The 23,758-nt window shown below is 42.4% G+C and overlaps 1 protein-coding gene across 4 annotated transcripts in view; it reads left to right on the forward strand.

The window, feature by feature from the left end:
* nedd4l (NEDD4 like E3 ubiquitin protein ligase) overlaps positions 1 to 23,264 on the forward strand; it is a 37,029-nt gene extending 13,765 nt beyond the window's left edge. For 2 of the 4 annotated variants that reach the window (XM_079289446.1, XM_079289443.1), the window contains 26 exons: positions 2,700 to 2,750; positions 4,115 to 4,176; positions 4,544 to 4,646; positions 5,519 to 5,673; positions 5,988 to 6,123; positions 6,231 to 6,419; positions 6,530 to 6,610; positions 7,972 to 8,031; positions 9,354 to 9,491; positions 10,429 to 10,602; positions 12,704 to 12,901; positions 13,495 to 13,572; positions 15,256 to 15,310; positions 15,811 to 15,869; positions 16,187 to 16,252; positions 16,944 to 17,173; positions 18,092 to 18,213; positions 18,386 to 18,456; positions 18,763 to 18,858; positions 18,971 to 19,044; positions 19,155 to 19,215; positions 19,393 to 19,452; positions 19,577 to 19,684; positions 20,223 to 20,319; positions 20,761 to 20,833; positions 21,382 to 23,264. In XM_079289446.1, coding sequence (XP_079145572.1) covers positions 2,700 to 2,750; positions 4,115 to 4,176; positions 4,544 to 4,646; positions 5,519 to 5,673; positions 5,988 to 6,123; positions 6,231 to 6,419; positions 6,530 to 6,610; positions 7,972 to 8,031; positions 9,354 to 9,491; positions 10,429 to 10,602; positions 12,704 to 12,901; positions 13,495 to 13,572; positions 15,256 to 15,310; positions 15,811 to 15,869; positions 16,187 to 16,252; positions 16,944 to 17,173; positions 18,092 to 18,213; positions 18,386 to 18,456; positions 18,763 to 18,858; positions 18,971 to 19,044; positions 19,155 to 19,215; positions 19,393 to 19,452; positions 19,577 to 19,684; positions 20,223 to 20,319; positions 20,761 to 20,833; positions 21,382 to 21,484 — 2,700 coding nt within the window. In that variant the 3' untranslated portion in view covers positions 21,485 to 23,264. The remainder of the gene's footprint in view (positions 1 to 2,699; positions 2,751 to 4,114; positions 4,177 to 4,543; positions 4,647 to 5,518; positions 5,674 to 5,987; positions 6,124 to 6,230; positions 6,420 to 6,529; positions 6,611 to 7,971; positions 8,032 to 9,353; positions 9,492 to 10,428; positions 10,603 to 12,703; positions 12,902 to 13,494; positions 13,573 to 15,255; positions 15,311 to 15,810; positions 15,870 to 16,186; positions 16,253 to 16,943; positions 17,174 to 18,091; positions 18,214 to 18,385; positions 18,457 to 18,762; positions 18,859 to 18,970; positions 19,045 to 19,154; positions 19,216 to 19,392; positions 19,453 to 19,576; positions 19,685 to 20,222; positions 20,320 to 20,760; positions 20,834 to 21,381) is intronic. The other 2 variants (XM_079289444.1, XM_079289445.1) reach the window with 2 other exon arrangements.
* Positions 23,265 to 23,758: the final 494 nt, after the last annotated feature.

Raw genomic sequence — 23,758 nt, forward strand, 5'->3', positions numbered from 1 at the left:
TTTGCTCTCACTTACCTCTTGTGTTATCCAGGCATACTGATAGTTTTAGTTTTATTTGATCAGGTCCAATACCAAGACAGCATATTGGGGCAAAAAGAGGTATCAATTCACTTAAAAAAAATCGAATTCTCTGAGATTAAAGGGACAAATTTTTTTTGTCATTGGATCAATCTAATCACATTATAGAAGCTTTATAGAATGCTTGCCATGCATTATGCCCGCTGTGGTTGAGCTAATCAAATTAGACTGAGCCATAAGGAAATACTTGATTTTAGCCCAGAATCACTACATTATCATAAGCATCCAGACTTTGCAGAGACATTGCTGTGAATTGGGCCTATTCAGAAGAAAACATTATACCAAATTTAGTTTTTTTTCCAGAAATTTGTCAGTTTTTTCTCGTGTATATATATATATATACTGCTTCAATCTTCTCTAAATATTAACACCCTCCCCTGGCTCCGTCATCTTTGTTATTTTTTACCGACAGTATGTAAACAGTCGCTCTGCGGATTCTCTTAGAGTTACAGGGACATTGTTTCTGGAAATGAATGTCGCGCCCCTCAATATTTAAAATTTCATTTTTCAATGCTGTGATACAATTGCTCCATTGTACTGGGGTGGCAGCAGAAATCTCACAGACGGGATTATAAAACCCCAAACCTCTCTGTAAGTGAGATGAGGTGAATGAACCTGACCTTCTGTCTTAATCTCAAACGTTTTTTTGAGCTAGTTTTTTTACGATCCATCATCTGCCTCCTTCACTCTTCCTCCCTCCTTCTGTTGGTCGGCAGCAGCACCCTCCCTCTCGGAGTGTAACCTGGCCCTGGGAGGCAGCTGCAGGCTCAACTGTGACCCTTTGATGACTCTGCAATTATATCCCTCTGCTTACACGTACCCACAGCTTAAAATGCTTGTTATTGTTATGGACAGATTAAAAATCAAAAACCAGCCACGGGTACATGGGATACTCGTAGGTTACAAGCCAGAGTACCACATGTTCCATAGGATCAAGCAAATTAATAAGTGTAATTTCCAGGTCAGGGTTAAATGCTCACGGTGACTCATCAGTGCCAAAAGTCTTGGCTGGTTGGTAAAATCTCTGCAGCATTTATTGTTATTCTAAACTTTATTTATAAAGCAAAACAATTCACATTGTAGGTTGCAGGTGAAAGAGTGTAATACTATCAGACTCATGCTGTGGTCCAGGTTGCTTTTTGTTGCTCTCTCCAAGTTCAGATGAACCTCGTGATCCGCTGTTTTTAATTACTTTGGGGTGATGCAAGAAGTAAAGTAGTTGTGTAGTTGCTTTGGGAATTGAAAGCAGACACTACTGTAACTTAAACAGTAGTGGCTGTGGCTTTTCCAAGAAGAAATAGTTCAGTGTGTGTTTGTGTTTGAGAGTACAAATGCATTCACACATGTCCGTTTACGTGACTGTGCATTAATGCGACTCATTTGTAACCTTTCACCATTGAATTGCAGGTCTGTTAACTGTGGTGGGAGCCCACAGGGAGACTGCTTTAGCCTTCTCCTTCTGATGATCACAATAAACCAGTGTGATGTCTGTGTTTAACCTCGTACCAGCTTAGCTTTTTCTTGTTTTTTTTACTACAAATTTCTGATCTGAACTATATTTGATGAGATTTAAAGAACGTTTTTTGTCATACGCACATTTTTTTCAAAGTTAAAAAGGGACCAGAAATCTCATTATATTTCGTTGTCAAATCAAGTTGCCCACACTTAAATGTTCAACTGGAACTTTTATGACTGCACTACTTTTGTGCAGCAGTGAAGCGACTTCTACAGATGCCACAGCGTTGATATTTTCCTCTGTGGACCAATAAGTCAAAGAAAGAAACGCTGGACTCATTAAAGTGACGAACATTGTGTCAACTCAGCCTTTCCTGTCAAACCAGTGTCTACACACAAACATCATTGCTAGTTTAACGCCTGTTGTCTCAATCCGTTGTGTCCCACACACAGGCTACTTCCAAGAATGGCATTTTCCATCTCACACAGGTAATCATTGCTCCCCGCGGGGGCTGCTGCTGCGCAGCTCAATCACCCCCTGTTCCTCTCAGAACAGATCAACGGGCTTCTTGAATCTGAAACGCAAACTTTCCCCGATTCACCCCCAGTCGTCGCCTCTATCCTTCTCTCCCTCTGTCTTGACTGACTTGGCTTCAATCTGGTGGCAGTGGGTGTTGTTTTTCCTCGCTGGGTTCACAGGTTCTTCTCCTATGAAATGATACCAAAGGCCCGTCCATAAATAAAACCCAACACTGAGCCTTCTGCAATGGACACCTGTCGAAATCCGATTGGTAGAGACGATTTTGTCGACCTAACAAGGCACAACAAACTAGAGCAAATATTGTATTGTGGTAGAAATTGCTCAAATATAATTGCACTCTGAGATTTTCAGACCACTTATAGGTGTTCATAAAAAAAGGCTAGAGGTTATTTCTGGAAGGGGCCGTCCATGAAATGAATATCTTTGCCTCCTTTTCACTCAAATAAACACAAAGTGCTGCTGGACCTTGTGGTGCATTAGGTAATTCGCCTCAACATTGTGTTTTTTCCTCTCTCTTCCCCTGCTGGGAATTTTGGTATTCCCCAGACGCACTCAAAAAGCTGTTACTCCGAAAACTACCGTATGCTGCTGAAGGTTACCTTCTTGTTTTTCTCCCCCCCTCTAGACTAGAGATGATTTCCTGGGACAGGTTGATGTTCCTCTCAGCCATTTGCCGGTGAGTTATTTGCATCTGTGTGTGTGTGTGTGAGAACAGACTAAATACTCAGCTGTTTCTTATCTTCAATTTGGCTCTGCCTGATTAACCTCTGAATGTCAGGCGAAGAGAGAGAGAGTGTGTGTGTGTGTGTGTCTTGAGTGTGAGAATGTGCCAGCCTCACACAAGAGGCAGACTTGTTTTGATCAAACAGCCGACTCCTCCAAATGGAAAGCGGGCTGTCTCTGGAATATAAACAGAGGTGGCTGTCCTGAGGGCGGGCTACCATCAGAACCAAATGGAAAAAGCTACACTCGTCAAATTCGCACACTCGCTGTGAGATGAAGGCCTTTGGAAAAACAATAGCGTGCAGAGTTTTTACAGTTTTAAGTTTGACTCCAATAGACCTGCAAATCATTCTCACCTCTTGTCCTCAGCTGAGGCTCTCTGAAGTTCTGTCTGAGTCGTGAACCTTAAAAGCATATCAGTAAAAGGTGTGGGGGTTAATTATTAATGTCCTATTTGACTCCCATAGGTCCAGGAAATTAGCAGCAGATAAAAGCCTCAGCTGAGTCATGTTGAGAGATGAAGTCAGTGGACAGGATGGAGATTATTTGGTCCGAATTTCGCCATTAAATAAATAAACCGAGCATGAATAAGCTGCTGCTGCTCGTTTCAATGGTGGGATCTGTGTTTTGACTTATTAGTTTCATGCATGACTGCATGTTGTAGGAAGTCTTATTCATAGTTCCTGGACGTAACTTTAGTCTTCACCTTTTTTCTTTACCAGCTTCTCCTCTTTCACTTCTCATTAATCCGGTCGGCCATCATGACTCATTTTAAGCAATCTGGTAGCTGCATTTGCCTGATGGAAGCTTGAACTTACTTAAAACCATATTCATGCATCATATGACCGTGCCAGTGCATGTACCTAGCCCTGTTTTGCACGATTAACACATACAATGGAGTGCATGTGGCTTCAGGCTTTTAACAGCAATGTCTTCTAACAGTTATGTGGATGCATTATTTACAAAACTTGATGTAAATCCTTAATGTCTAAGATTTGACGGACAGCTTCACCACATCTCTTTTTTAATGATTATTTCTTTTGCGTTGAAGATCGTACGTCGTAGAGCAGTATGTGGTGAGCAGCCAGTCTGGACTGGTTTAGGCCCAGTCAGAGAGTAGTGGGATTACAAAAGACCTTTCTGCTGTTCAACATGTAACAGGAGAAGCTCACCGTTGCATAATGATCCCGGGATGGCTGGGCAGAGGGTTGCAGCCGTGCTGTAAACTCATGACACTTGATATTTCATCCAACATGTGTAATTTGCATGTGCGTTCGATTGATTACTGTCAACAAACGCCTCCTTTTTAATTTGCAGACGGAGGACCCTGCTATGGAGCGGCCGTACACATTTAAAGACTTCCTGTTGCGGCCCAGAAGGTCAGTTTCTGCTGGATGTGAAACAGTGAACCAGTAACTTAGGAATAGCCAGCCCAGTAGCTTATATACCAGTAAACTTCTTCGGTTGAATTGTGTCTGATTCTCCCCCCCCATAGACATTGAGTTACTTTAATCACGGTTTGCAACAGTGCTACCGGTGTCACGTCTCCAGGGAGCAGTAAGTTCATGTGACGGTCAGTTGAGCACTGAATGTGAAAGACCATCTGGTGCTACTAGTTTGGAACCTGCCCCCCCCCCCCTGCATTTCAAAGCATTAGCCGACTAGAGGCTCTGAGGTTTGCAGTCCACTTGGTTTTTGATGTGCTGTTTTGACACGAGTCTGTTTTTGCTGATGGTCTCCTTCTAGTCACAAGTCCAGGGTGAAGGGTTACCTGCGTCTGAAGATGGCTTATCTGCCCAAACAAGGAGGACCAGAGGAGGAGGCTGGGGAGATGAGGGAGGAGGCTGAGGTAAGGTCTTGGCTATTGAACTGCTGATTTAGCATTACTTGTGGTTTTTTTTATTTTTGACCGTCTTGTTCATAACAACCTGAAGCCAAACCAGAATCTCGTTTTTTAATTATTCCTTCCACACAAAGAAAACACACTTAAAGATGAAAGTGAGTGTCCTAATTTGAACCAATAGAAATGTGTTTTTTTACTCCGAGTTAGAGGACAAAGGAAGGCTCCTCTTTTTATTCTTTTCTCGAAGAATTCTGGCAGCATCTTGCTGCCAGAATTTGGTGAAAGTATTTTCCAGGTCAGGGTCTGGAAAACCCATTTACACTACTGCCTGTTATTTGGAGAAATAGGAGCTTCTCTTTTACTTCATGTGTGGATTATCAAAGAGGGCTTGAGAGGAGCTACACATTTCAGACAGTGAAAGGCTTCAAAAATAAGCTGCCATTTAGCCGCAAAAGTATGGAAATTTGAATGCCACTCTGTTAACCACCTTTTATTGTCGGCTCTTGCTGTGAAAAATCTTTTATTTTCATTCCCTAGATTCTTATCGACTTCTTTACTTCAGATTTGTCAACACTGGTCGTGATATTGATGCACATTTGCGGAGTCTAAGATCTTATGGTCGGAGTTATCCCACCCAGCTGGCAGCTTGTCAAACAAAAACAAACGCCAGTAAATGCTCAGAAAACCATTTTAGAACCGCAACCCAGCAACAAGTGAATGGGACATCTTTAATGTATTTCCATGCTTGAATCCCCTCTTGAATTGGATGGTCATGTGTGTCTGACAAGCTGTCAGCTCACTGGGATATCCTTGACCTCGGGCTGCCAGAGAGTTACTCACACTGCCTCACGTCAAACAATCTGAACTTTCTCTTTCAGGGTTGGGATGAGTCCGCGGACTCGGGCTCCCAGCGGCCCCAGCAGCTGCTTCCTCCTTTGCCCCCTGGCTGGGAAGAGAAGGTGGACAACCTGGGACGCACCTACTACGTCAACCACAACAAACGCAATACACAGTGGAAACGGCCCTCCAACATGTACGCCTGATCGCTCTCCTTATGTTCTCAGTTTTTAAATAGATGTAACCATTTCCATTTCACATGTTTTTATCGAACAGAACATTCTGCTTCAAACCACATTTGTTGGCGTTTAGCCTTTTAAAAACAACATTTTCAAAAACTGATTAGTTATATTTTTTTAGGGTGATGACGACAGCTTCATTTGAAATCCACAATAGAAGCTTTGAATATAATTTAAAAAGAGAGAGATTTGGTACAGACATACTTATTTCTTAGCAGCCGTTTTCACTTTCTTCTGTATGGAATAACTTCTTCCTCTTCTTCTCCTTCAGCGATGTGATTTCAGAGACTGAGAGTGACGATCAACAGCGGCAGATCAATCAGGAAGCGCACCGTGTTTTCCGTTCGAGGCGCCACATCAGTGAAGACCTAGAGAACGAGCACATGGAGCCGAGGGACATGGACAATGTGAGCGTGCAGAATACACACACGCGTACATACGCACACTGAGCCACAGCTGTCGCAGGCGATAAGGTCACTGAATGTTGTTATTGTTTCACGGCTGCGTCTCGTAGTCCTGGGAGCTCATCACAGAAGAGGATCCTAACGACAGCCTGGCCCAGTCCCAGCCCGGCCCGTCCTCCGCCTCGACGCCACAACTACCGCCACCACCCGTCAACCAGGAGTTTTCTGAGGATTTGAGTCTGAGGCTGTCGCTCACTGCCGACACCAACGGCGAAGTGCCGGGGCCCAGCTCTGCTCTGGTGAGAGTCAAAACTTCCATCACTCCACATTTAAATGGCTGAATGGTGTAAATGTAGGCAGGTCTTTTTGTTTCAGATATTCGAGTGACTGCTTATTTATTTCTTAACAGAGCCAGCTATCAAACCGACTCCGATCCTCAAGTATGACGGACGGTGTCAGCGATCAGACCCAGGCTCCTCCTCCTCTTATGGTACATATAACCTACATCTTCTTCCGTTGCTTCCTTGACTTCCTCCCTTTCCTTGGCATGTCTCAGTGCTGTGGGTGTACCACACATCAAATCACCTTCTCTGCTCCTCCTTGCGTTTGAAATGTCCTCTTCGCCCGATGCTCGTACGTGCTTCCTCCTCACCTTTTCCTTCCTGCTCTCTATGCTTCTTTGATTTCACCGTTCCCTCTTCTTTCTTCTTGCCTCCGTAGGATTACCACACCTCTTCCTCTACCGCTCCTGCTCTTTGTGATGTTATGTTTAATGTGTTGTAGAAATGTTGCCGTTTACAGCTGTGCGCCAGCAGTATGACCATTCCAGTAGAAACCACTGGCCAGGGAGATTAAGGGGGGCACCACGTCAGATCAAACGTTCCCCAATAGAGTCCTGAGTCATGGCATCAGTGTGGATTCAGCTCGAACAAAGCCGTCTCAAGATCTGCGTCAGATGTTTGTCACCCGGCTGAGTCACAGCAGTGAGCTTGCTATTGTCAAGCCAATGAAAAGATCAGGCGACAATGTCACCCTTTTCCTTTTAAATGACAAGTCTCTAAGGACCGGAGAACAAGAGGCTCATTAGGAAGCCATCAAAGGGGAAATATAATCACTGTAATTCACTGTTATAGAGTTGGTTATAGAGCTGCCGATGATGCAACTGTAAATGCAAATCAGGTTACCAGGACTTCCAGGTTGTGTAAGACTTACAATAAGCAAAACCACGTCCAGCGTCTGCTGGATGAACTACACTGATATTGTCATCTTACTTCACTTTTGGATTGCTTAGATGAAACTAAAATGTCTTTTCTTTTCCCTGCATTTGATCATTTTCTTCCACTTCATGTCTGAGATTCAAACTCCTTTTTCTGAACTTTCTGTGAAGTTCAGCACAGTAATTAACTTTCACTGCTCTGGTTTTCAGCATACAGGACTGGTGTTTCTGTAGCTTAAACATCATGTTGCACTTGGGTTGAGATTAAAGATGCTGCATTATATGCTGGGGATTATATTTACTGTTCAGGGAATATAATCAATGCATTTCTCTTTGTCTGTCTTAATATCAAAAGTTACTGAAAGCACACTGCTAACAGTTCCCCTCACCCACATGTTGTGTAATCACTTGAACCAATCAAAACTTGCAGTTATTTCCAAATGAATTGTGCTCCTTCCTGCTACTGTCAATCTCTTCTGTCACTCCTTACCTCCTTTAAGAATTAATTCACCCCCTTTGTGCATTCAGCTTCCCCTCACTTAACCTTCACCACTGCCCCACACAACTTGCCCCATTATTTCCATTTAAAACCTCATGTGAACTAAAGACCATCTTCCCCTGTTGTCTACCACCAGCAGGGTTCCCAGACCAGAAGAACAAGAGCTCAAACAGTCTCAGGTGGTGAGGAGTCTATGGTAATATCTCAGTTCATAAACAGTTTAAACTCTATCAGTCGTACACCACGTAGGATGGGCTGTTTGTGTCCCCTGACTAGTTCTGTGAAGCACTTTGATATAGTCTTGCACTGGGGCAGAAGGCCACATAATGATTTTCAGTTATTTGTTATCCAGGAACGCATCACACATTTTTTTTTTTCCGTATAATACGAGACATTTCCATGATACATAATGCATAAAAAAAAATGAGAAGGGCACTCGGAGAGCGCAGACCTCCTCAAAGGCCGATCCGCTCCAAAATTGAATTTGGTCTTCTTGGGCGCATGCTACAGCCTTCCGCCAAGTTTCGTGAAATCAGGCTCGTAGTTTTTCCATTATCCTGCTGACAAACAAACAAACCAGCGGGAAAACACAACCTCATCGGCGAAGATGAAGAACTTTGTGTGTACGTTCATTAAAATGTTCATCCTCGCTGGCAGGAAACAGTCAGCTGATGAAGCCATCCACAGCCAAATGAATCCGTCTTTATTTAGTTCTGTTACTGGTGATGTCATGACATGCTGAAGTGCTTATTTAGATCAGCGGTTGTCCCAAAGTTGCTGTATATCTTGAATACAGTGGAACATTTGTGTGTGTGCGCGGAAGTGTGTTGTCTCCTGGTAGTCACAGTATAAAGTAATGTCACCGATCAACTGTTGATAACGAGCCAAAAAGCAGCATTATATAATGTGTCCAATAGTAATGTTTGGATCAAAGTTTTATTCGGCCCCGATCAAAGTCTTTTAATATTACAGTCTGATCTGATACTTAAATGTTGATAAAATATGTATCATTGATGCAACAGCACTAAGAAAGAAAGGAACATTTTTGATCAGCTGATACCGACCCATTTAAATCTGCTCGGTTCAGCTCGGGGCGTCTCTGGTGTCCAATGTTCAGTGTTGCTGTCTTTGCGCAGGCATTTCTGGACACCGCCACCGTTACTTAATCCTAATGCGACAGATGGTTAATAGTTCACTCCGTGAAGTAGTGATGATCCACTACCTTTCCCCATGTGGTGTTTAGTTTAGTACGACTCTGTGTTTCATTGTTGTTTTTTTGTAGGTGAAGGTTCACGTCAAACGCAGTCACTAACTTTTCCCGTTTTAAAAATCTTCTTTTGTCACATGATGTTCCTGAAATCTTTCTGTCATGGGCAATGATTGTAAAGCCCTCGATAGATGTGGAGAAAGAAAGAAAACCTTTGATTTTAATATTTCTTTTCCCTCCTCATGTCCTTGCGGATACCAGCCTGTACTGATTAGTTGTCTTTGCTTTGCTCTCTCCCTACACTCGGCCAGTCTCCCTCGGCGACTGCTTACGCCTTGACCACCCCTGGCCTGCCCCCTGGATGGGAGGAGAGGAAGGACGGCAAGGGAAGAACTTATTTCGTCAACCATAACAGCCGCAACACTACGTGGACTAGGCCAATTGTGCAGGTACAGCAGGTCTGAAGGCTGAGCTGGACTCTATGCATGGGACTGGACCTTTCCTTGGCCACCCGTGTGCCGGACCTCTTCCTCTATTTCCCCCCCCCCTCCGTGTTTCTCCTCTGTGTAGCCATAAAGATTGACCGAAAGAGACGCAGCTTTGCAACCTCAGTCTCCTTTTTCTGTCTTTCTCTCTGCCCGGTTTCCTCCTCTGTCCAGCCGTATTGAATGTCTTCCTCCTCTTGTCGAGCACTTTGCTTGATTCTCTGGATGAAGTGCAGCTCTGTATTAGTCCCGCCTTCTCCAAACCCTGACATGGAACTGCAACCACCACTTTTCCCTCCCTCTTCCCAGTTCGACCCTGTTTTTCCACTTGTCTTCCCCCTGTCTCTCTGTCTGCAAATGTGGTCTGAGTTCAGGGAGAGACTGCTCCATGGGACTGGGTGTACGCTTAATGCCTCTCCTCTTTGAAATTCACCCTTTTTATGTCTGCTTTTATCAGAACACCGGCGTTATATTCTACGTGTTCATCTGTTGTCTTTCATCACGTGGTCTTCTCGTTCTCTGACGATCTGTTTTCGTTATGACGCTACCAAGTGATTTACGTACCAATATCATAGCGTTGCTTTGTTTTTTGTACATAGTTGTGGCTCATTGTAAATGTATGTACCAGCCGCTTTGGGTTAGGGCTGTAAAGTAACACTAACTTTTATTTTTCCAGTACATTATGTTACTGATCCCAGGACTTTGTCCCCGTTTTCTATTCAGATGCATAATATTAATCGTTATATTTTAACTGTTTCAACTGTTTGTGTTCTTATTTCCCTGTGAGAGAAGCATCTTCTGAGAGCATGGATTACCAGAACAAGTTTTGTTATGTCGCATACAGCGTCGCGTACCTTATTCCAACCCCACTTAACCTCAAAAGTGCTATTCTCACTGACAGCTGACTGACGACGGAGCCAGCACCTCAACAGCAGCAGCAGCAGAATCAGGAGGCGCATCCACCTCCTCCTCCTCCTCCTCCTCCAATGCCTCCAACAACCACCTCCATGAGCCCCAAGTCCGACGAGCTCGTAGCCTCAGCTCCCCTACTGTCACCCTTTCCACTCCCCTAGAGGTGAGAATGAGTCCCCTGTACCATCCTGCTCCCCTCTATCATTTTCCTCTTCTCACACCCCAAAGACCCTCCAATCTTTACCCACACTTCATAGTCACGCAATCCTTAATTTCCATCCCGTTACAGATGACCTCATCCTCACCCATCAATCCTCCTTTTGTCATCTCTCCTTCTTTCAGGTTGATTCTGTCTTCATGCTGCTTTTCTCTCTTCATCTCCCAACAATCCCATGGAAATGTTTTAACTGATCTTTTCTTCTCATCTCTCCGTTGAGGATGATTTAATTTCATTCCTTTTTTTCTTCAATGGGTAACGAGCCGATTGGCATCCTTTGTGAATACCTTTTTTATTTTTTAAAGAGCATTTAAGAAACCTGTCCCTATTTAATACAAGTGGTTACACATTTTACAATCTATTGAGATATGGACTTCCACAGTCAACACTCGCTAAATCCGAGACATCAGACATTAAGTGCTGCTGCTTTCATTTTGCTTTGCTTTGTCGGAGCTGCAGTGTACAACTACGTGTTCACGCCACCTTTAATCAATGAAAGAAAGCAGACATCAGTGGAGGGCTTTTACTGTGAAGCAGCTGCTCTACATTTGAAGTGTTTGGCTCAGCCTCATGTCGTGGGCGGGTTAAATATTTGCATTGTTTTGTAAAAGAGTGGATTCTTTTTGAATTTACATCAGCAGAAATGTAAACGGCTGCAGCAAAACAATTTTCCCGGCACACTGGGAGACATTGTCCATCAGATTTGACTATGTTTGAACACCAGGCATCGTCGATGTCAACACAGAGTCCGCCTCCTCTTGTCCCACCAGAGGACAAGGCTGAGTTTGTTACTTATTGGTCAGAGGGTTTAACAATCAGACAGCATGGGTGGTTAATGTGTTAGCCACACGACTCTACAGGGAGTAACTGTAAAGCCACTTTTTGTTTCGGCTTGAGCAGGCAACGCTTTTTAAGGCTGTGACATTATATAAATAACTAACTTGATCCTAAAACTCTCTAATGGTTGTAGTTTGATTTGGTTGGATGTATCATATTTCATGCTCTCATCATAACTCTGTGTTTCTGTTGGGAATGTTGTGTTGTTATGTGGGTGAACATTTGGGTGAGCAATGGGTGAGCAATTGCAGCTTAAAAGCACGCTGACATTTCGAAAACGTGTGAAACTTTTGGTTTAATTACTTATTGCACATTTATCAACTATGCTAATTGAATTTTAACTTAAAGTTTTAAAGTATGCAGTGCAGCTATAAATAGACCACACAAACAGACCTGCATTTAATGGTTTGACTCTGTGCTACTACCAGGGGAACGGACCTGAAGAAGGTTTAATTAAGTTGTGTGTCTGCGTTTTAACAAGGCCTCGTAGAGGTAAAAGGAAGCGAAGCACACGATGTAGGAAGTTGTTATTACAACTTTCTGGAGGTGGGAGGTCTGAGGATTAATTAATGCGGTCGTTTCCCTTGCTACAAATCAGATGAGTCGATGATAATCACCGTCAAAGGAATGATGTGAAGTGGGAACAGTCATTAACCTGAGCAGCTTGAGTCCATTTAAAGTTTCTTTAGTAAGTTTTCGGATGGTATGTCTGATACGTGGTCTCTGGATGAGTGGTATTATGTGACCACGGTCTCTATTTCTGACCAGAAATAGATTCATAAAGAGTTTTTAGAGTTTAACTGTAAATGATCACCAGTGCTTTTTTTATTTTTCAGGGTAACTAAAGGTGTGAAAATCGACAAAAATGTTGTTATTGTAACCTGAAGCAACATCTGGGGAGAAAAGGCTGAGATCTGTATACTTATGATTTGACATTTAGACTGACAACTTGACAGGCCGACAGAGTACGCAGCGTGGGCCCTGATTTGCTCCCACCTGTTATTCATGGAAAATTAAATAGTTTTTCTCTTTTTATTCTGATTCAGTTTTCTAACTGAAGGCAGACTGGTTTCCATCCTTTTTGTTGTCTGTTGTTTTTCAAAGGATCAGTGCTATTTAGTTTCACGCTGTCTGTCGTCCCCCTTTTCAGTCACAATGGATGTGATAATCTTACGCTTAATTTGCTTAATTTATTTCATTTTGGTTCCAGGGAGCCAACAACATCCAGGTGCGGAGGGCCGTGAAGGACACGTTGTCCAACCCGCAGTCCCCCCAGCTGTCCCCCTACAGCTCCCCCAAGTCCCAACCGAAGACACAGCAGAGCTTCCTGCCCCCGGGCTGGGAGATGAGGATAGCCCCCAATGGACGGCCTTTCTTCATCGACCACAACAGCAGAATCACCACCTGGGTGAGCTAAAGCACTGTGGTAACAGGCTGCAGTCAAATTTGAATGACTGAAGGGTAAAGCGTTATTTTAGAGGGGCCGTAATTTCCTTCCGAGTTTCCAGGGAATGGGCCGTGTTATTTGGTGATAATTAGAGGGAATGAAAGGGACAGTTTTCAGTTCCAGTGAACTGCTCGCATAAGCTCAAGCACAAGGTCCGCAGGCAATGCAGCATATATGAAGATTCCAATAACGAATGAATAATAAATGAGTATTTACATGGGTTTGAATTTCAAGGAAACTCAAAATCACCATCTGTGTAGAAACTCAACCAAACTGAAATAACTTTCTTACACCTTTGTCTCTATTTTCCCAATTTCTTACCATTAAAACCTGTTGGGACCCTAAAATAATGTGTACAAAACAATTATAAATGATTAAATGTACAATTATTATTAGTGTGTTTCAGCATCTTGTAGTGACATCTGGGGGTGTGAAAGTCGACGTGACACTTACTTCAGTCCTTGTTACTGTAGGATTCAGCTCCTAACACAAAATAGATAAAATAACTCATTTGCGTCTCTTCCTTCCTCCCCTTTCTCTCTTCGGACAACCAGGAGGATCCCAGGTTGAAATACCCGGTCCATATGAGGAACAAGAACTCTATTGAGCCCGGTGAACTCGGTCCTCTTCCTGTAAGTAGACAGTCACAACTGGACCAGCTGCATATTTAACCTCCGGCTCACAACATCCTCACAGATCCCAATAATTGCTCGAGCTTTGTTCACTCACTCATTAACTCATCGTTCTATACTTATTATGTGTTGTAGATCAGTATTTTTAGATTACCGTCGCTGTGTAACTAGTTCCCTGAGATAAAAGGTATTTATTCACCTTGTTGGAACATCTGTGACTTTTCATGTTTTTGTCTAAAGTTCATCCTAACTCAATGCTCTATTAAATTTAAAGGAGAGGACGAGACATGTCTCATCTTGTGATCAGAATGTAACAGGCATTTCCCTTTTTAGCCCTGTTAGAGGGTGAGGGTGTTAGTGGGAGAGTGTAACTGGAGAAGGATGAGAAAGCAGAGTCATGGGGGCTGAGTGAGGATCCATAAGTACGAGGTGGAAACCGCTACCTGCGCTAGTGTCTGTTTAATAAAGACGAACCCCCAACAACTGGGCCTAATGTTACCTCCGGTAGATGTTGAATAATCACAGCTTCATAGGCTTGTACATCTCACAGGCTTGTGTGACGTGTGCACGTGTGTGTGTTCTCTCTCTCGCCCTCTTTCTCTTTTCTCTCCGTTCTGGTGGATCTAATGTATGCTACTTCTTCTACACCTGGCCATGTCTGTTTGGCAGAACCTACCAGAGGAGGTTGGTTGGTGCCTCCCTCCCTCTGCCTGCCTACCTACCTGTCTGGTCCGGTCCAGTCTGGTCAAATGCCTGCAGACAGCCTTGCGCTTTTTTTTTTTTTTTTCTTCTTCTTTTCGCTCTCGTTCTATCTTTTCTCTTTCTCTCTCATGACCGGCATGGATGGAATACCCCTCTCCCTTCCTTTTTTCATCAGCATTTTTTACCCCCCCCCCCCCCCCCCCCCTCCTTCCTGCACCTGTATCAGTGTCTGAGGCACAGATAGACGAGTCGGGGAAAGTGGATCGAGGCACCGGGCATTTGTTAGAGAGGGAAGAAGAAGAATGAGCAAGAAGTACTGAAGGAGGGGGAACCCGGGTTGAATAAAGGAGGGCAGAGGGAGGGAGAGAAACAAAAGGAGCTCCACATGTATGTTAGAGGAAGTAACCGTCTGTATGCTGCATGTGTCATCAGCTTTTCAATCTGCCCTCTCCACTCACGCAGTAGCAGCATACGTAGAAACTCAACACACTGTAGGCGCACCTTGTTGGACACGCTGTCAGACTCTGTCCCTTTCCACACCCCTTTGCTCTCAATCTACTGTTTTAATTGCCTGACTGCTGGTGCCGTACAAGAGTGTGTGTGTGTGTGTGTGTGTGTGTGTGTGGCCCGTGACACTGTACCGAGTGGTCACCGTGTCAGTGGTGGTGTACTGGTTTGAGCTGGTGGTGGTGATTAACCTTTTATGTTGTGGTCGTACCCCTGTCTTGCTGACGTCTCGGGCCTCGACTCAAATTGGCGAGAAAATCCTTTCCGTTCCTTTTTGTGGCGTGTGATTGAACTTGCAGTCCGTGTTTGGACCGTTTGACGGTCGGTCAAGTTCAATCAAACATAAAGACGAAAAGAAATGGAAAAACATAGTTGATGGATTTAAATTACTATTTGAGCATGACCTGTTTTTGATAGTGCAGTCTGATGGTGGCTGTGTGCTTGTTCTCACGCTTCTTCTGTCTTTTTTTTTAGCCTGGATGGGAAGAAAGAGTTCACTCAGACGGACGCACCTTCTACATCGACCACAGTAAGACGACTCCATCTGACCGCTTTGTCTCTTCCACGCTTGTATTTGGTCACACGTGTCTCACTTATCCGTCTTTCCCTTGCGTAACCTTTGTTATAGTGTGAAGTGGAAGTGCAGCAGCAGATTTTTACGGTGACTTCAAAGCATCAAGATTTATTGATTTATGATGGCTTGATGTAGAGCAACAGTGTATTTTTGGTCATAAGCGTTGCTTGCAGCTAACAATCATTTTCATCGCTGCTTAATCTGTTGATTACTTCTTGGATTACTTGTTTAGTGTTTGACAAAATGGTCAAATGTGACCCCTTCAGATAACTTGTTTTGTCCGACTAACGGTCAAGATATTCAAGTTACAATCATATAAAACAGGGAAAAGCAGCAAACTCTCGCATTTGAAAAGCTGAATCCTGAAAATGTTAGATTTTTTTCTTGATAAATTAAATAATGAATCAATTATTTAAAGTGTTGTTGACATATACTTGTGTTTTTGTTTCATCCAGATACAAAGAACACGCAGTGGGAGGATCCTCGTCTGCAGAGTCCGGCTATCACAGGACCTGTGAGTATTCTCCTCTCTCTGCCTCAGAGTCTCTTCCACTTTAACATTACGGTTCTATCTATCGCGATCTATCATCAGAGTCTTTGTACAATCAAGATAAATCACTTTTGTCGCTGCGGTTGTCACTTAACACGCCAACACCTCCGTGTCACTCTGTGGAGCACTTCAGATATCGGTTTCCCATGATGCCAACTCTCCTCCACAAGTCACACTCCATTTAGCTGTTTTGGGTGTTTTAACAAAAAGCCTATTGATTAGCTTGACTGTTGAAACATTCACAGGGCTTTGATCAGTTCTGCTGTCTCTTGTCCGTGCAGGCTGTTCCCTACTCCAGAGAGTTCAAGCAGAAATACGACTACTTTAGGAAGAAGTTGAAGAAACCGGTAAGGGGGGGCACTTTCTCATAACAAAGCTGAATTTGGGTGAAACCTCCTGACTTTTTGCAGATGAAGGCAGTCTAATTTTCTTCTCTTTTGATTCTGCTTGATTACATACTTTCTTCACACTGTTGTGACACGGTGTGACTGAGTTTGACATTTTTACCGCATGCTTAAATAATCATTGTAATCATTTCTCCGTTTCCTCCGTGATTAACACTCGGTCGGTGGAGCGCATAATTAAAAACGACTGCCTGTTTTTTCTCCCTAAATATTTATGTATTTATTTATTAAATCTTGGGTGAACTGTAACAATGACAGAGCAGTCTTGTGGGCGAGTATGTTTAAGGTCAGAAAGCAGGATTAACACTCTGACGTTTTCAAAGAGGAAACTGATGCGTCTTATATTTTTGATGTAATAATTACTTCAATAGGCGTCAAGAAAATAATCAACCCCCTGGACTGAGAAAAGAAATTCAACAGTCTGCATTTAACTTCAAGCTTCATTCAAAGACTCTCTTAAAGTGTAGAAAGTGAAAATGATATATAACCAATAAAGAATCACCACTTCCTTATTGCCTGAATTAGTTTGATGTCTTTGTACAAAGGTCACGCTGTTTTAACCCACCCCCTGTATTTAAAACAATATTGTTTTTATTTGCATTAAAGTTGAAGAGTTCTCTGTAAACTATTCCAGGGTGACATCCCCAACCGGTTTGAGATGAAGTTGCACAGGAACAACATCTTTGAGGAGTCGTACCGTCGGATCATGTCCCTGAAGAGGCCGGATGTCCTGAAGGCGCGGCTGTGGATCGAGTTCGAGTTGGAGAAAGGACTGGACTACGGCGGCGTGGCCAGAGAGTGGTTCTTCCTCTTGTCGAAGGAGATGTTCAACCCTTACTACGGCCTGTTCGAATACTCTGCAACGTAAGTCTCCGCTTGTTTGTGTGTGTGTGCTTGCTTTAGATGTGCAGAGCTGCCTCTAACTGAGGAGAGAGGTTTAGGTTTAGGACGTAGTAAAGGAACCGTGTTATATGTTTGCAGCCTTGGAAAAATCCTTCTCCTCTCATATTCTTGGTTTGCTTTCTCCACAACGTGGAGTAAGGGGCAGGGCTGCCGTATCGTTTCCCTATGAGACTTGTTAAAAGTTTCCTTTAACTCTGATGAACTTTTCCTCTCATTGAAAAAGCCATCCTGGAACAGATGCTTCCCACATATTAAGACAACAAACGTGACGTACGCTTTGTTCCATTTCTTGGCACCGTCGTCAATAGATGATCATTTATGCCATGTAGGGCAAAAGGTCACGAAAGGTAAATAATATAAATAAAGCTCTTGAAAATGAAAGGACATTTAAAAATGAACCCTTCCTGTAATTACCAGTTTTACTTTAAACCGATTTTAAAACGTCAAACTTTTTTAATTAAACCACATCGTGATTATTCATCGCAGCACTTTGATGACTCTGACACAAATGTTGTCCTTAACCATGCTTCTGAGGTTACACAACAGTTTTAGCAAAAACAATATAATGTAATATTTCAATGATGTTTTTTTGAAACGGCGTCTGTGTGACTCATGCAGGGTTTTGTTTCCATGGTAAGGAGGTAAAAATATGGCATGTTTTAGATAATCTGCTATAAAAAAACAACCTGAAGATTTCCTCTCAGCCACAAACCGTAATGGATCAACAATACAGAAGAACAGATTTTGCAGGAGGATGAGCAAAGTCCATGTGCTGTTTTGAGTGTCAAAATGATAAATAATGACTCCACCGAGCTTCACTAAATGACTCTAAATGAAAGAGTGGCGTGCAGGTGGAATTGACTTTCTTCCTTTGTGCAGAGACAACTACACTCTCCAAATCAATCCCAACTCTGGCCTGTGCAACGAGGACCACCTCTCCTATTTCAAGTTCATCGGGCGTGTGGCGGGAATGGCCGTGTTTCATGGAAAACTTCTGGACGGTAAGCTGTTTGATGTTGTCTTTGATATTTCAAGCAAATGTATTGAATACATATTTTGTTATGTTATTATGGGTTTTTTTCAACACTTTGGCAACATTTTTTATTGATGTTTATATTTTTTTTACACACACAAAGTTACAGCACTGTGTTGTTTTCTGCTTTCTTACTGTAGGTTTTTTCATCCGACCCTTCTACAAGATGATGCTGGGAAAACAGATCTCGCTCAAAGACATGGAGTCTGTGGTGAGATCTCGTTGCTGCCAGATTATTAACTGATTAGTTATTAGGGAAAGCTGCCATTCTGGGCCACTAAATTAGACTTTTTGAAACATGTATTTAGGGAATTTGCTTTTGATTTGTGGAATTATTTAAATTATATTAGCAATCAGCAATGTTTTTTCAATAACTGAGCAATTAACAAGATCAAAAGGGAAAGGGTTCTCCATTAAAGCTGATAATTAAACTGCTGTCTCACAAAATAAAAGCCCAACAAATGACTTAATATTCTTTGTGTGTAATTTGTATCTGCCCTGCGTTGCATCCCTGCAGGACAGTGAATACTACAACTCTCTGAAGTGGATCCTGGAGAATGATCCCACTGAGCTGGACCTCAGGTTCTGTATTGACGAGGACAACTTCGGACAGGTGCGCACGAATCCGTTAAAAACCCCCATTTTTAATTGCAGTAAAGTAATCTAGTTTGGTTTCCGGAGTGTCCCCGCCTTATTTTTTCCTGCTTTGTTTTTTTGTGTCTCAGACGTACCAGGTCGACCTGAAGCCCAGCGGCTCAGACATGGTGGTCACCAACGAGAACAAAAAGGAATACATTGAGTAAGAGCATGACAAATCATTTTCTCCTGATGAATAGCTCCAAGCTGTCAGCAATGATTATACAATATATCCAACATGAATCTTTATGTCAATGATCTCGCCTCTGACAGCCTGGTCATCCAGTGGAGGTTTGTCAATCGAGTCCAGAAGCAGATGAACGCCTTCTTGGAGGTATTTATGTGCAATAATAAAGTCGTCACACGGGGGCAGTGTGAGCACAGACGGTGGGTTAGCTCGCCTGAGCCCTCTGTGTCTAAACCTCTCCCTTTGAGTATTTGTTTCTTTCAAAACGTGATAAAATGGCTGTTATAGTGTGAGGTTTTAATCCTCTTTCTGTTTCATTTCCAGGGCTTCACTGAGCTCATTCTCATAGATCTGATCAAGATCTTTGATGAAAACGAACTGGAGGTACAGTACGGATTCATGAGTGAATCACTTTTCTCCTCCGACTATCACATCTGTCTACATCATGACACTTTTTAAATGGTTGTTCATACTTTCTGTCTCCCGCGGCCTCTTGTCTCCCGTGTAGCTGCTCATGTGTGGTCTCGGTGACGTCGACGTCAACGACTGGAGGCAACACACGGTTTACAAGAACGGCTACTGTCCCAACCATCCTGTCATACAGTGGTTCTGGAAGGTACGCCCGTGATACATACAACAGACGTGTTGTGTTAAACCATCTAGATACATTTTTTTAATATCATGGAAACTGGATATTTCATAATAAAAGTTGGTTCCAGTCATCTTTCCCGCCGGCCGGCCTGTGACAGGTTTGCTGGCCTCGCTTTTGAAGATCAAAGTCTGTTTGGAAGAACAGGCTTGTTTGCACTGATGAAAGAGCCTGAAGTAGTGCCTGCCCTGGTTATCATCTGTCTTGACTTGAGCTTTAACACACTCGGACAGCAAACAGCACACGCAGGCCATCATTTGTGTGTGTGTGCATGCTTATGCACACAGACAACAGTGTCATGTCATTTGATGAAGTGAACTGGCTCAAACTGCTTCTGTTTGAATTTAGGCGGGTTTTCTTTCTTTTCTTTGATTTTAACCGTCAACAAAAGCTTTTGCTGCTTTGAATAATTTGAGAAATGAGAACGTTTCATATCGTGACTGATATTTGATGAATGTATTGATGAATGAACTATTTGTCACAGAGAGCTTTTATCTGTAATCAGGTCGTCCTGTTGATGGATGCTGAAAAAAGGATCCGACTCCTCCAGTTTGTTACGGGAACGTCACGAGTGCCCATGAACGGCTTTGCCGAGCTTTATGGTACGTTTCCTCGCCAGATAACCTCAGGTTTCCTTTTATTTCCTGCTTGTATAATAAATACCAGTTCTTTCAAATCAAATGGTGTCTGTTTAAACGGCAGGGCCGGAACTCTCTGTAACAGAGACACAAGTCAACAATGGCAGTTCCAGGAATTGAATTGCTATCGCGGTCCACATACAGAAAGATAAATATGTATAAAACAGATGAGGAATGACCAAGACATGTTAAAATGTTCCACATGTGCATTCCATTGACCACAGAACAGTTCACACAATTATTTACATGAATTAAATTCTTTACATCGAATGATCTCATCCTCCTCTTTCTCTTGCAATCGTTGAATTTGAAGTCATTGAGTTTCAATTTGTTGTCCAATAAAATGATTTCGATACTTTATCTCAACTGTGTATCAATTATCTTTTTTGTGTTGTTTTGTGCCAGGTTCTAACGGACCTCAGCTGTTCACAATAGAGCAGTGGGGAACGCCAGAGAAGTTGCCAAGAGCTCACACGTGGTATGTTACCACACACACACACACACACACACACACAGTCTGCAGCTGGTGGCTTTCAGGCTGCACTTAGACAGAGCATCTCGTTGAGCTTAATACTAATGTCGGAATGCTAACATGCTCACAGTGACAATGCTATCTCTGCTGATGCGAGGATTAAAGTTGACCATGCATCTTAGTTCAGTATGCTAGCATGCTACCATTTGCTAATTAGCAATAAACACAAAATACAGTTTATGTCTGTTTTGACGGTGTTTTGTCATGAACAAAGTATTGGCTAAATACAAAACTGGTGGGCGCTATAGGAGGAGTCGGGGGATCATTAAGAACCATGAATGTTTTTACCAAATTTTGTGCCAATAAAGTAAGTACCGGTAGTGGTTGAGATATTTTAGTCTGGACCAAAGTTTGATCAATCGACCGACATCGCTGTCCATGGAGCTATGCAGCCAGCGTGTGAGCAGCTAGTACTTTGGCTTTTCATTTTTGCATTTTGGAGCCCGATACCATGTTGAGTTTTTTTGTAATTCGTCAAACGTCTTTCTCCCCAGTTTCAACCGCTTGGATCTGCCCACTTATGATTCCTTTGAGGACCTGAGAGAGAAGCTCCTCATGGCTGTGGAGAACGCGCAGGGCTTCGAGGGGGTCGACTAAGACTGCAGCACCGGACTGCATCCGACCAAGCAACCAACCAAAAACAAAACAAAAAGCCACAGGGATATCGAACCAGCTGCTGTAGCAGTTCTGTGCAAGCATGTTGTACTGTAATGGCCGACTGTGAGCCCCTTCCACAGCACCGGTGGCTTGAGACTGTACAGCGATTTGTCGAGCCGATGCGCCTACGTCTTCAAATCTCTTCAGAGGGTGGGTCACTCCTTTAAAGGTGCTGGGGAAAGAACGTGAGAGTCGCACTGTTGAATGCTGAAATCTATTATCCACAGGCATGAGCGATGAATGAGCTGGCCCCTGATGCGCCGTTTCTTTTCCCCTCTACCCTCGTCCTGTGAAAATCGACAGTGCTGGAAAAGACTAATGCATTTCAATCGCTCCTTTATGTACACTAGTACAGTATTCAAGCACCCTTCAATGGAGGGGACTTAGCATGGCCTTAATCTGGCTCCTACGTGCACCATTTCTCTAAGAAACTGCGATGGCACTATGATCACAACTCTCTCAAATCCTTAGACCAACACCAGATTACCTTAGGAATGCTAGCCACTCACATTTCAGGAACTCGGCCACGCCCCCGCCGTAGAGCCTTTGTCTATTATGTTGTTTGATCAGAAATCGCCGCTGCAGCCTTTTTGTAGAATATTGTTTTCTGTTTATTAGCCAAAAGATTCAAGAATGGGGGTGTTAAATAATCCCCAACGATGATTTTGTTTTTAAAATATTTTTTGTCATTCTGAAAGAGATTGGTTTAATTTTTTTTTTTTTTTTTTAAATCATTGGTATAATTCTTGCAGGAAAATACTCTCAACGTATTTGAACTGTTGTTTACTATTTTGACAATGCGACATGACATGGTGTGTGAAGTGTAACTCTGGCTAGTCGGGGAATTAATTAATCCATATCATTTGTTATGGTGATAGCAAATGTGTTGAATCCAATGTTTTATATTGTAGCGCTATGAAAGCAGCATGAAACCGTATCGTGTGTTTGCTTTGACTACATCGTAGTAATTTGGACGTGTAAACGGGTCTCGAGGTCGAGAACGGCGAACTAAAGCTTTGCGGTCAGTTTCTCTGAGACGTTTGCATCATGATTATATTAATATTCTCATGCCTGTTGCTGTTAATAATGCTGTAAATTGTCCTGGGGTTGGGGGGGACACATTTTAATTTTTTTTTATTTTTATTTTTTTTTCATTTTTTTTTTTCATTATATATAAATATATGTATGAATTTAACAGAAGTATTACTGATCAACAACACTAAAATTAAGCTGTGTGCGGGTGTTTGAGAGGAAAAGCTGTGATTGCCACTGAATATAAAGCAGCACGTTTCTTACGAAGACATTTTATTTTGTTTCACTCTCCTTTTTCTAACACCATTGAACCCAAAGGGCACTTTATAGATCACTCTGAGGTCATGTCGCCTATCGTATGTCTTTTGTCATTAACTTGAATGTGATTCTTTTTTTCCATTCAGAGCACTTACCTGGTGCAATATAAATAGTCTGTAAATCTGGGCTGCTGCTGCTAAGGTAGATAACGGTGACCGAAGTGAAGCGGAGACTTCGCACCCTTTTAGTCTTCTCTGTTTTCTCTCCCCTGTGTTTCCTCCCTGCTGTGATCCAACACTCAAACTCACTCGGTAAATATTTGTCCTTTTTTTTTTTTTAATGAATGACAATATCACTTTTGTTAAAGATTCCACCACTCTGCAACTCTCTGTGGTTAATTTAACTTCCGTCAAATAAAAATGAAACTTCTCGGAGTGTGTTGTTTGAGTTAATATGACTGGACTTTCTTCATATCGCGAGAAGAAAACATAGAAGAGCCGTACAAATATACAACAGACATGTAACTAGTTCATGTTTTACAAACATTTAACATCAGACATTTAACTGAGTTTTATTTTAAACTATACATTTATTTTGGTTATTAATACATATGAAACCTTATTCCACAATAGTGTAGCACATTTCTTCAAGTTTTGTATTTGGATATAACTTCGCTTTATCCATTGCTTCATACTTTTTAATTTCAGAGGAAAATATTGTACTTTTTACTTAGTTATAGTTAAGTTAAAATGTAATAAACATGAACTATATATCTATATTTCTATATATATATATATATATATATATATATATATATATATATAGGCTTTACAGTATTTAATATAATACATTATACCATAACCTAACAAGTGGCCAGGCTGACTCCTAGATTCTAGATTCATACTTGTTGCGTCATACTGATCT

Source organism: Melanostigma gelatinosum (assembly GCF_949748355.1).
Source record: "Melanostigma gelatinosum genome assembly, chromosome: 18".
Classification (NCBI taxonomy): Eukaryota; Metazoa; Chordata; class Actinopteri; order Perciformes; family Zoarcidae; genus Melanostigma; species Melanostigma gelatinosum.